The following is a 12,443-nucleotide window of genomic DNA, read 5'->3' as shown; positions in this document are numbered from 1 at the left end:
GTGTCTTTAAGTTTACCTTCAAGTGTCAGTGCTGTTAATTTCTGACACATGAAAATGTGTTTGCAAACTGTTGACTAATTTGGTGATTCTTGTTTTGCAGGAGGAAATGAGGAAGCGTTTTAATGACACAAAGGGTCGGCCTGAAACTGTGGACAATCCTGAGAGCATGTAAGTGGTTACTGCAGTGCGCGCGCACGTACACACACACACACACACACACACACACACACACACACACACACACACACACACACACACACACACAATTTGGTACTAATGGCAATAGGGTCCCTCTGCACTAGTAAGAAGCTTTGCATCTTTCATCTGTTCTTACATACTTGTGTTCCAAGCCGTGAACTTAATCCTAATTCTGTTGGTCAGTGTTGCGATGGTGGTAGTTTGGGTTAAAGACAGTTGTTGTTTTGTTTGTGTTGATGTCGTGTATTTTGTTTTATTTTTGTTTTGTTTTGGATGCGTTGGCTTTCCATGCCAATTTAAATGATGCCAATTTAAAATTGAACTTCTTATCCCAAATGGTCAGCGAAATGTCGTACAAAAGTAGTAACTTATCGCCCTCATTTCTTTCAGGTGATCAAGAAGATGACTAGATGGCAGCGGTACAGCAAGATCCATCGCGTGCTTTTCCTAGCAACGGTTGCCATGGTGACCATGCTGTCCCTAGCAGCACCTGTGGAAGGATGCCCTAAGCCGTGTCGGTGCTCGCAGCGCTATTACGTGTACTGCCAGAGCGCGGGCTTGACCTTTGAGACTTTGCGTGAGGTCGTGACCTTCGTCCCATACGAGGCCATTCTTCTCGACCTCAGCTCTAACGCTGTCGGCCAGATTCCGTCTGGGACGTTGGATTCAGTGCCCAACTTGGAGTACCTGTTCCTCGCCGACAACGAGGTCAAGTTCCTGGGCGTGAGCGTGTTCCACTACCTGCAGCAGCTGAAGGAGCTCACCCTGTGCAACAACCGCCTCAAGGAGATCGGCGTCAACATCTTCGTCAACATGTCCAACCTGAAGAAGCTGCAGCTCGACGGCAACCTGGTGGAGAGCATTAAGGACAGGGCCTTCTCCTTGCCCAAGCTCCACACTCTGCACCTGCAGAACAACAAGCTGACTGTGATCAGGCCTCACCAGCTGTACGGTCTCTCTGCCTTGGAGTACCTCGACCTGTCCGACAATCTCATCCACACTTTAGAGTTGGGAGCTTTCCAAGATCTGAGCAATCTGCACAAGCTGCGGCTTTCAAGGAACAAGCTGTCCTCTTTAGCGGAGAACGTTTTCGAAGGCCTGAGTTCGCTGAGCGAGCTGTACATGGATGACAACATGCTACCCTCGCTGGACTGTTTTGACGTGCCCAACTTTGCAAACACTCTCCAGCGCTTGATGCTGACGGACAACTCGCTGGTGGCAGTGCCTCACGATGTGTTCTCCCAGCTGAAGAATCTCCGCACCTTAGCGTTGGACCACAATCAGATCTCTCACGTCGGTCGGCAGGCTTTTAGTGGTCTCCAGCTGGACAACCTGACCCTGGCCTACAACTTGTTGGAGATCGTCGACAGGGAGATGTTTGAAGGGGCACGTAGAATCTCCTCGTTGGACCTCAGCCATAACCGCATTCACACAATCAAAACGGGCGCCTTCGACAGCTTCAGGGAGTCGGTGTATGTGCTGGACCTTTCGGACAACAAACTGGCCACCCTGGACCACGGCATGTTCCGTGGTATGCGCAACTTGCAGACCCTCAACCTCTCCTCCAACGCCCTGTGGAGCATCTTGGACGGTACCTTCCGGGAGGTGACCTTGCTGGGCAACCTTGACCTGGATCACAACGAGCTGCAGTGGCTTTCAGCGGATCTGCTGGAAGGACCGTCGCTGCAGCGGTTGAGTGTCCTGGACAACCCAATCAAGGAGCTGAGGGGGTTCACGTTTGAGGATGAGAGTAGTCATCCAGTGAACATCCTGGTGAACCTGACTCTCACGTCCTCCACTGTGAGCTCCGTAACAGTGACATGGCCCTACAGACGAGGCGCTCAGCTCTACTGGAAACTGAAAGTGTGGTGTGTGGTGTCTGACACTGACAGGAGAGGTAGAGATCCTCTGTGCGGACATTCTGACACTCCGCTGATAGAGGCTAGCATCCCGCCCAACAGGGTTTCAGAGACTGTCTCCGGGCTGACTCACGGGCGGGAGTACTTTGTGTGCGTCAACCCAACCTTTCTGACGCCGAGCGTGGAGGTGCGTCAGTGTGGGGTGGTCTCCACCCTCGCCCACCCCAAAACAACAGTGACGCCTGTCAGCCAGGGGAGTCAGGCTTTCAATGCTGGCTCCCACCCGAGTGTGGGGAGTGCGGTTTTGTGCAGTTGGTGTGTTGTTGCTGTGATGATGCTTGTGACTGGAGTGTGTGCTGCATGGCTGGATGTGTTAAGCACACTGTTGATCTCATTGACAAGGACAAGGCAGTTTGCCGTGTGGGATTCTGTGTCTGTCTGTGGTACTGGACGGTAGCTGGACATAGTTCAGCCGTTATTTTCGAAGCAATACCTGTGCTCATGTATAATCATCAGCTTGAAAGAATTTGATTAAATCGTTTCCTTTGCTGAACACATATATTTGGTGAGATTGCATGAGTGAGATTGAAGAGCTTTTCACGGGGTCAAGAGTTGGCTTTGGAATTGTGTATCGAACGACTCGCAAACTTGCCAGTGTTGTGGGGAAAAAGAACCTTGAAGAATCTTAGTAGATCGCGTTCTTTTCATTTTGAACACATGGGGGGGGGGGGGGAGGCTGTTGTGAGAGCCCGCGATGAGTTTGGACGTCTGTTTTAAGTGACTTGACAGTATTAAAGGGAAAAGGAACTTGCAATTTGGCTTTGGCATTTGAACACATAACATTGTAACACTATTGCTAATTAGCACATTTTATTTTAAGGGGCAAGGGGTGCGTGTGGACTTCCAGTTCCAGCTTCAGTGATTGTAAGTGTTGAGACAGTTGTACTTTTGAACACACAATGGATGTGTTAACCTGAGCGACAGTCACTGACACTGAAGAGCAAAAGAGGCCTTTTTTTATTGGGGCATGAGATGGCTATCACCTTTTAGTGACTTGCGAGTGTTGATGGGAAAACAGGTTGTCTTGGATGCTATTTGAGAAGCCTGTTGCGACTTAGCTTAACTCCATGAAGGGTTGTTATGGGGGCGAGGGTGCTTGTTATGGTTTAACAGTACGGTGTGTAACTTAAGTCTCTCATGGAGACTTTAATCCGCATTTTTGGTGAAAAGAAGGGCAAGGTTTAAGGTTGAAATTGGCAGCAAATGACTTTGAATTCCACAAGAAAAAAACATCCACAACAGCTGTGGTTGAAGATAGATCTGTCTTCTTTTAATATTCTGTACCGTCGTGTAATAAGTGATTTGACGGCATGTGTGTGTACGTGTGTGTGTGTGTGTGTGTGTGTGTGTGTGTGTGTTAGAGAGAGAGAGAGAGAGAGAGAGAGAGAGAGAGAGAGAGAGAGAGGGGGAAGAAGAGAGATTATTCTTGTGCTAACAGCTATTTATTTTCATGTTTTTGTCAGCGCATCTTTAATCATGGACATTAATAGTTGTGGTCTGTGTAACTATAAGCATGATGGTTTGCTTAAGAACTTGACATGTTCATATCCTGTACATGTACCACCATACGTTTTGTTGATGACATCATTTTATTATCGTTTTAGTACATGTTACTGCCCCAGTGAACAGGCGGCATTGGTTACCTAAAAAGAGACGAGGTGTTACAAGACTGAAGACAGAGTTTGCAATCAAAAGTTGAAATCTGATTCTTACAGTGACAATGGCTTGCATGCAAATCATCCTTCGATAATATTCAAGGCAAAAGAGCATGTGATAACTTATACGTTTTGCAAGTTAAACTGTCGCACTGGATTAAAGTTTTATTACTTGAACATCATCAACGTTTCTTTAAACAATGTTCACATGCTTCTGACTGTGTCGTCATTCTTTTTTTGAACATCCTCAAGCAATCTAAGATGTGCATTTGTTTCCACACTCATAGTCAGACGATAATCGTTGACAGAACCCTCAAACTAGGGCACTTTTGTTTGAATGCTATGTAGTCACTCCTTTACGTTTTTAAGTGGATTGTTCCCTTCTCGAATTTAAGCCATCTTGTCATCCACCACATATATCCGTCCAGGCTTCTGCGTAAGATTAGAGCATCCTTCCATTTAGACACATACCGTAAACCAACTGCTTCTTGTGAAGCGTGCGGATGTTTTACTGAATTAATTTTTGAGAATGCCATAGGTTTATAAATCTTTTTTGAAATTAATTCAGAAAAACTCCTATCATGCACAGAACGCAGCCAGACTGTTGGTGTTTGGTATGGTACGTGTTGAAGTGGAAAGATACTCTGTTCATATAATGTGCACATGCCTGCCATGGACCGCGGATCTTGAGAGGTTGGCATCACTGGTTTAGGCGGGAAGGTATCTGTCTTTAATGTGTACATTATTTGATGCCATGTGTTCCATTGCCAAACTGATCTCTCAGCCTTTGAGCTGAGTATGACTGGAACTCGGTTATCAATCAGAACAAATTTGCCTGTTGTCAATGTCATATTAACTCTTTTCTTTGAACCCTAAACAGATTTTTACTGTAATTTATTATGAATGATGGAGATAATATGCTGATGTGCTTGCTTTAATTTGTTTCCAAACAATAACACAATCATTGGAAACCATATGTTGTTACTGTTGTTTCAGATTGATTGTGAACAAGTGATACGAGCGCGCATGTGTTTGTGTGTGTGTGTGTGTGTGTGTGTGTGTGTGTGTGTGTGTGTGTGTGTGTGTGTCTGTCTGTCTGTCTGTCTGTGTCTTTATGAGCGTTTTTTTTCTTTTTTTTCCGTTTTTTTTCTTCTTTTTTTCCCGTTTTCCTTATAAAGTTCTATTGATCGTGACGATGTTAGTTAAGCCACTTTCAAAGTAAAGAACTTAACAGTTTCATCCCACGGGATATTCACTTTCCCTTTTCTGACGCCAGAAGTTTACTTTCGCTGACAGCTTACCAAAGCCTGTGAAATTGGCCCACTAGGCCTTGAAGATGAGAATCTGTTAAACGAGAACGTCCTCTACTTTCAACGACTGTACGCGCATAATCCTTCGGGGACTTTTTATACTCCCTTCTTCTGCGACGGCTCTCCGTTTACAAATGGAATTTCGGAAGGAAAATGCCTTCTTGTGGGTACACAAGGGTGAAAAAGTACGTTAGTACTACTGTGTTGACATTAGCACTAGTCCGTCTGGCTTATTGAAAGGGGAGAGGAGAGATGGTAAGAGAGATATATTCATTATGTATGGTAGGTTTTTATTGAGAGAGGGTACCGTCGGATTTTTCGGTTGATAAAGAAATGCTTTAAACGGTCAGGGTCTTTAACTGTAGCTATAGCTTTGTTTGTTTGTTTGTTATTATCTTTTCAGGTTGGATTTCCTTTTTATTTCTCAAATGGTTTTTCAAATGGTTGTTATTCAATAAATAACACTCCGTAAATATCACATATTTGAGCGATTTCATATATATATAGATATTAATTTTATATGTGTTTCCAAAATCTTCCTTTTTTTTCCTTCTTTCTTTCTGTCTTGAGATGGTTGTTTGATAACGCTTCAGAAATATACTTTTTTGAATTTTATCTTTTATTTCATGTATACCATGTATATCCTTGACATTCCCGGCAGTAATACTTTTTCCTAATTCTAGCAGACGAAGAATGTTGTCTTCCCTTAAAAGTCAAGAAGACTAGTGAAAAATAAGAAACTACATGTATTTGTCCTGTCTGAGAGTGAAAGCCAGAATGGCCATGATTCATGAGAAATGTGACAAATGTGAGAAAGGTATCCACAAGAAATGTAACCGAGCTCAGCATTCTTTTCCCCAGCGTGCCATTGCGGGAGATAGGTAGATGATTACACAGCCTTGGGCAAGAACCTAATGCGGTCCTTTTTGGAGGTCTCCCGTTCACCAGACATCCTGTCTCTTTTCTATATCCGTAATTATACGTGGCTTTCAAAACTACTTCCCCCATCAGGGGCTTTCTCTCTTTTGTGTGTGTGTGTGTGCGTGTGCTTCTTTTGGAAGTAACCCCCTTTGGATAACTTGTCATTACTGAAGAGTATGTATATGCATTTCTTGGAGGAAGTGTCGACATCGGCTTCGTACTCCATTAGGAAGTGCTCGCCCCCTGCACCCATCCCTCCTTTTTTCTTCCTTTCTGCTCTCCGACTAGAAGCGATTCTGTTTCTGTCGATTTTTTCTCTCCGGGTTTGATTTTGCCATCGCCTTCCCTCCAAAATCATTTTATTCCATTTTTGGGCGGCGTTTTTATTTTATTTTGTATTACCTGTTTTTACTTTGATTTAAAGATTTTAATTTTCATGCTGAATGAAATCAGCGTTCAAAATGTGACATCCGTTGCTAAACAGATAGCCCACCCTCTCTCTCGATCTATGTCTCTGTCTGTCTGTCTGTCTGTCTCTCTCACTCTCTCTCTCTGTCTGTCTTGTCTGTCTGTCTCTCTCTCTCTCTCTCTCTCTCTCTCTCTCTCTCTCTCTCTCTCTCTCTCTCTCTCTCTCTCTCTCTCTCTCTCAAAGCAAGTAAGAAAGGAGGAAAGCAAAACAGGTGAAAATAATGAATCAAGTTCTGAAAAGATTAAAATCCTTGAAAGAAGATTTGTAGTACATTTTAGTCAATTCTCAGGCTAAATTTATCTCTCTCTCTCTCTCTCTCTCTCTCTCTCTCTCTCTCTCTCTCTCTCTCTCTCTCTCTCTCTCTCTCTCTCTCTCTCTCTCTCTCTCTCTCTCTCTCTCTCTCTCTCTCTCTCTCTCTCTCTCTCTCTCTCTCTCTCTCTCTCTCTCTCTCTCTCTCAAAGCAAGTAAGAAAGGAGGAAAGCAAAACAGGTGAAAATAATGAATCAAGTTCTGAAAAGATTAAAATCCTTGAAAGAAGATTTGTAGTACAGAGAGAATAGCCTTCTTTCAAGCAATGCGAATTGGGAATTCTTGAAACCTTCCATGTCACTTCAGCGCAATTTGAATACGCTCGTTGTTTATCCGAAGCAAGAGTTAATTCGTTGTACATTAATTATTTACAGGCATAATAGAAAACAATGGAAATAACTTCTGGTTATGTTTCTAGAGACGGAGGAAATTAACGCATTTATTTTTCTACAGCTACATCAATATTTCTACACCTAAATCAATATAAAAAGAACCATTTGGTAAGAATAATTATAAGAGGGGGTTAACAAATAATGTATACGATCAGGCCCAACAGAGGCTCCCCTCCTTCCCTACACAATTATAGAAAACTCAGAGCTCCCGCCTTACTGTAATATGCCCAACTAGCTAAATACCACCGGCACGGTTGGCCTAGTGGTAAGGCGTCCGCCCCGTGATCGGGAGGTCGTGGGTTCGAACCCCGGCCGGGTCATACCTAAGACTTTAAAATTGGCAATCTAGTGGCTGCTCCGCCTGGCGTCTGGCATTATGGGGTTAGTGCTAGGACTGGTTGGTCCGGTGTCAGAATAATGTGACTCCTCGGTTCAATGCGGTTCGTACTTGTATCTCCCACCAGACGTTATAATTATGTCAAAGCAGCACCGCCCTGATATGGCCCTTCGTGGTCGGCTGGGCGTTAAAAACAAACAAACTAAATACCTCTCTCAGCCGTGTTCGAACACAGACACACACGCACACCTTCGCTCTCTCTCTCTCTCCACACACACACACACACACTGCCACCCCTATAATTACTCTTCCCTCCCTAACATCTCCTCCCTTCTTTTCCTTCCTTCTACCCACCTACACTACTGTTTTCCTACCCTCCCTATCTCCTGTTTTCCCACCCTACCTATCTCCTTCTCTCCATCCTTACTCCCATATGATCCCTTAGAATCCGTTCCCTCTCTATTTCTGTCCATCTACTTTTCTGTCCTTATTGTTTCCCGAGTTTGTAACGGCTTTCCTGTCATTTTATATTTAAAATTTTCATGTAACCCTATATAAACTTGGCCAAAAAATTATTGCAACAATTTTCGCACGCTAAGAAAAGCATTAAAACGCAATTTATTTATCTCATATCTCGCACACTAATCTAATTTCCAACGATACAAGTCACGTCTCCAAACAACAGTAATCAACCAGTTCCACATCGCCAGTGTAGGACTAGTTGCCCGTATCAACTTTCCATTTCCAATGAATTATCAACAAACGCTTTGAATCTATTCTCACTTTTGTTGGTGCAATGTAATACATTAGCCAAGGTTGCAAAAACTGGAAACCATAGGATCAGAGACTCGAGTGTGAACTCGTCCCAAAACAAACAGATTGACATGACCTCGTGTGACAGTGCGTGCCGGTTCGTTGTGTGTACGGCACGTAATAAATGTTGGTTTGGAAAGTGGAACGTGTCTGCTGCGTTGGGTTATGAATGTGGAAAGACTTCAGTTGCGTTCTGTTGGATCAAAGCCGGAGGATTAACTTCGATAGATCTGACAAGCCTTTAAAGAGGACATTTTCCTCCCTCTCTCCCCCACCAAATCCCTCCCCCCCCCCCCTCCCCTCCCCTCCCTCGCATCTGGGAGGGGTTAAAAGTGGGAAGGATATGAGTGCTCGTATGGGTGGTGGTAAAGGGAGTGTGATAGAGAGAAAATTTAACGGCAGTGAAGGCTCGAGAGCTTTCCGGCTTTTTACATTAAGTCAAGTTTCTGAGAAAAAAAAACCTGCTGGACAGATCTTCATTAATTTTTATTTACACATTCTTCCAGATGATAGCCCCAGTCGATCAGTGTCTTTGATGACGCTTTTTACAAAAGTTGAGGCGGCACTGTCAACGCACGCCCTCATTTTTCAATCCATTTTTTTTTTACTCAGTCCGGAATATGGGATTGCATTCATGCAATTAAATGAAAAGTGCATTAAAGTCGCATTTTCCCTATGGCATTGTATTTCAGCTTGAAAGCTTAAAAATTAATGAACGAGTTTGGTCATTACAAATCTCAAAATTCTAATTAAAATTAAAATTTGAGTAATCCATCTAGAAATTATTTTCATCTTATTTCATTTTATTTTTTATTTCCTGATTCCCAAAACACATAGTAATGTTATGTTTGGATAAAAAAAAAAGCCAAGAAAAATAAAAAGCATAAAAATGCGTGCTTTCCTGCGACGCGCTGGTCACTACTTCGCTATTCTGGCTTGTCACATCAAGCGATCACGTTTTTCACGTGAATATGTCACCACTTTTAGTGTGGGTCGCGGGCATTGGCAAAGCATTGTCTTCGTGTAATGCCGTGCGTTCAGTATTATTCTGTGAGCTTGACAGATTGACTTAATTAATTAATTTCGCTTCACGGGACTTGTTTATTATTATGTTAAAACAAATATTATTGACAGTCCACCGAGTTTCCGCAGAACTTAAACTGACCTACACTTTGTCGGTCCGGATCTTTTTCTTCACCTTCGCGGTTTGTTCGTTCATACGTCCTTTCAAATCAATGTCCACTCAGGTCCAATTTGCGCCTACCTGCGACATACTTCGGTTACTCACTATAAATAACGTCCTCGGTTCAATGCGGTTCGTACTTGTATCTCCCACCAGAACAATGCGCGCCGCGGTCCTTTGCCTAAGTGCCGTGTCAAAATTGTAGCCCCTCACAATTTTACGGCCTTGTTTGCAGGGACGTGGGAGGTTTATTGTTTACAGAAAGAGAGAGCCATAAACCCGAGAATGGGTTTATGACCTAATTTGCACCGAGTAGTGGTCTTGGCAAGCCTAAAGCTCTTTGGCGTGTCTCGGCTCAAGATCACGTTGTCTCGTGCACGTACGTGAGCATATTTTGTTCTTGTGTGTGAGGTACGGTGTTGTTTTTAGACTCAAAGTTTGATTACAAAAGGGGAGAAGCTTGATAGTTTGACACTGGCAATGTTTCAAAATGTCCACACACAAAATGCTTTGTGTAACCTTTGTGTAATGAAAATGCAAATCTATATATATATATACGACTAGTGTCTGTCTGTCTGTCTGTTCGCGATGAACGGCCAAAGTTCTCGGTGGATCTTTTTCAAATTTGGACACCGTATTCAGCTACACCCCGGACACAACCTCATCGATGAGATATTTCAACACGTGCTCTCAGCGCGCAGCGCTGTGCGCGCTTATCTCCCTCCCTCCGTGTGGCGTCAATCCATATTCCCGTTACTACGTTACTGCACGTTACTATTTTTAGAAGGTCTCCAGTGTTTTGCGCGTTTATCTCCTTTCCTTCGTGACCCGGCAAAGCCGGGTCCCAGGCGCAGCCTGGTATTCGGCTCTACTTCTTCCCGGCGAAGCCGGTACCCGGCGAAGCGGGTAATCATCTAGTACGTTAATGTATGATGATAAGAACAGCTATGATTGCGTCGAGTTAAGACAAAACATCCTTAAAACCACGTATGGAAAACCTGTTTGCGTCACATTTTCAATGACAACATATCTTGCTCATAAAAAATGGATCAAAACCATATCCAACAGTTTACAAACAGGTATTTTTCAGTAAAAACAAAGAGCTTATATAGATTTAGAGCACTGCTACTGATTCCCACGCTTTCCTTCTTTGCCACTACTAAAGCAAACGTGTGCAAGATTGTATGTTATCCTACATACGTGAGAGAGACACCCGTGAGATAATAATCGTTCAAATCACACGTGTGTATATCATGTAAATGAGGTCATGTCAAGCAAGTCTGGCAGGGACCTGTTTTTCCACTGCTTATGATGCCAAAGTCACCGAGACAACCGTCATTATAGAAACAAAAATTGCGCTCGCTAATTACCCTCGATGAATCTTTAGAACTAACACGTCACGCCACACTTTCAGAGTGACGTTTCTTTGCTTTGACGTAATAGATTGCACGAGGCTTTAGAAGAGATCGAGCTTCCAAAACAAGCGTCTTCAATTTAGATGCCTCGTCTGCTCAAGACATTTTCAGTCAAATACACGTAAGTACAGTATGTAGGATAAACAGAATACTACATGGCTTGCTGTGTCGTACCAGATTTACACTCGTTGCTTTTTCAAATAGTGAACAGCTCGCTTTCGCTCGCAGTTCAATATTTAAAAAAACAACTCGTGTAAACCTGGTACGACACAGCAAGCCATGTAGTATTCTCTATTTACACGCTTTGGAGCATGTGCAAGAACGGATTCAAACTCGAAATCGTCCCTCCAAAAACCCCAAAATGCACACACGACTTTTATTTCTCCTGCTGTTATCGTTTCTTCTCTTTACAAATTCTTCAACGCTCAGAATACTGAAAACGGCATCCCAGACGACAGTACTGTTTCCATACGCGAATTTAGCTGCCCTTGGAAAGTGGCTCGCTCAGGAGGCCTGTTAGTCTGACACTATAAGGACAGAGTTGTGAACATAGATGACAAAGATCCCGGAAAGAACAAACATTTCGCGGATGCAGACACAGAAAGACGTCATGAAGATTGCGATGCTTCAAAAGATACAGACTGTGACGATGATTGTGACGTCATTCACATATTCCGAGACGTCATTTATAGTTGTTCGGTCACTTTCGTCAAAAAGTAGATCTCTCCACAATGGCTGCTCCTGTGTTTAGGTTTATCAAGCGTGAGTACGCAAAACGTGTTTGTTCTCTCCTCTGTTGAAGCTGTGAGACATAATCGCCATTACGAGCTAGTCGTGTGACAGAGAGTTTTCTTGCACACTCAACTGCTGCTGTTTCACTCCGGCTAAAGCCGTCGTGAAACATCTACAGTCTCGTGTGCAAGAAAACTCTCTGTCACACGACTAGCTCGTAATAGCGGGTACTGCATTGTGATTGTCAAAGTCAATTATCACAGTAAAATCTGCTTTCTCTCTCTGCCTATCCAATTAGTATTGTTGTCGCCGCCAATCGTCGTTATCATCATCAGCAGCAGAAGCAGCAGCGGCAGGAGGAGCAGCAGCAGCAACAGCGGTCATTCTTTGCTGGATCCCCGCCACTAACTTCAATGTCGCGTAGAGATGGAAGTCATGTTGATCAGGGCCGGACTACCGGGGGTTTATGGGGGTTGCGCAACACCCCCCCCCCCCCCTAGCCTAAACATGTACCTCACTTATTTAAAACATTTTTTATTATTGTTTATTTTATGCCGTTTCATGCAAGGAGCGACCATTTTCCTATCTCAGAATATGACCTACCCATCAGCTTCAGGGGGCTTCCCCACAAGGGGCTCTGCCCCTTGACCCCGCCAGGGGGAACATCCCCCTGGACCACCACTGGCAACCCCCCCCCCTCCTCTTAGCCTAGTCCGGCCCTGTTGATGACGACTCTGACACACGGTAAATGGGACAAAGCCACACTATACTCAAATAGGTTTCATTACGC

At 43.9% G+C, this 12,443-nt stretch overlaps 1 protein-coding gene across 1 annotated transcript in view; it reads left to right on the top strand.

The window, feature by feature from the left end:
• Positions 1–4,748, top strand: part of LOC138983513 (carboxypeptidase N subunit 2-like) — an 11,799-nt gene extending 7,051 nt beyond the window's left edge. The window contains exons 2-3 of the mRNA XM_070356764.1: positions 101–168; positions 589–4,748. Of these exons, the coding sequence (XP_070212865.1) occupies positions 601–2,514 (1,914 nt within the window). The 5' untranslated portion in view covers positions 101–168; positions 589–600 and the 3' untranslated portion in view covers positions 2,515–4,748. The remainder of the gene's footprint in view (positions 1–100; positions 169–588) is intronic.
• The last annotated feature ends 7,695 nt before the right edge of the window (positions 4,749–12,443 follow it).

The sequence above is a fragment of the Littorina saxatilis genome, linkage group LG13, assembly GCF_037325665.1.
Source record: "Littorina saxatilis isolate snail1 linkage group LG13, US_GU_Lsax_2.0, whole genome shotgun sequence".
In the NCBI taxonomy this organism is placed as follows: Eukaryota; Metazoa; Mollusca; class Gastropoda; order Littorinimorpha; family Littorinidae; genus Littorina; species Littorina saxatilis.
The sequence above is the reverse complement of the archived record's forward strand: the minus strand, read 5'-3'. Positions and strand labels throughout refer to the sequence as shown.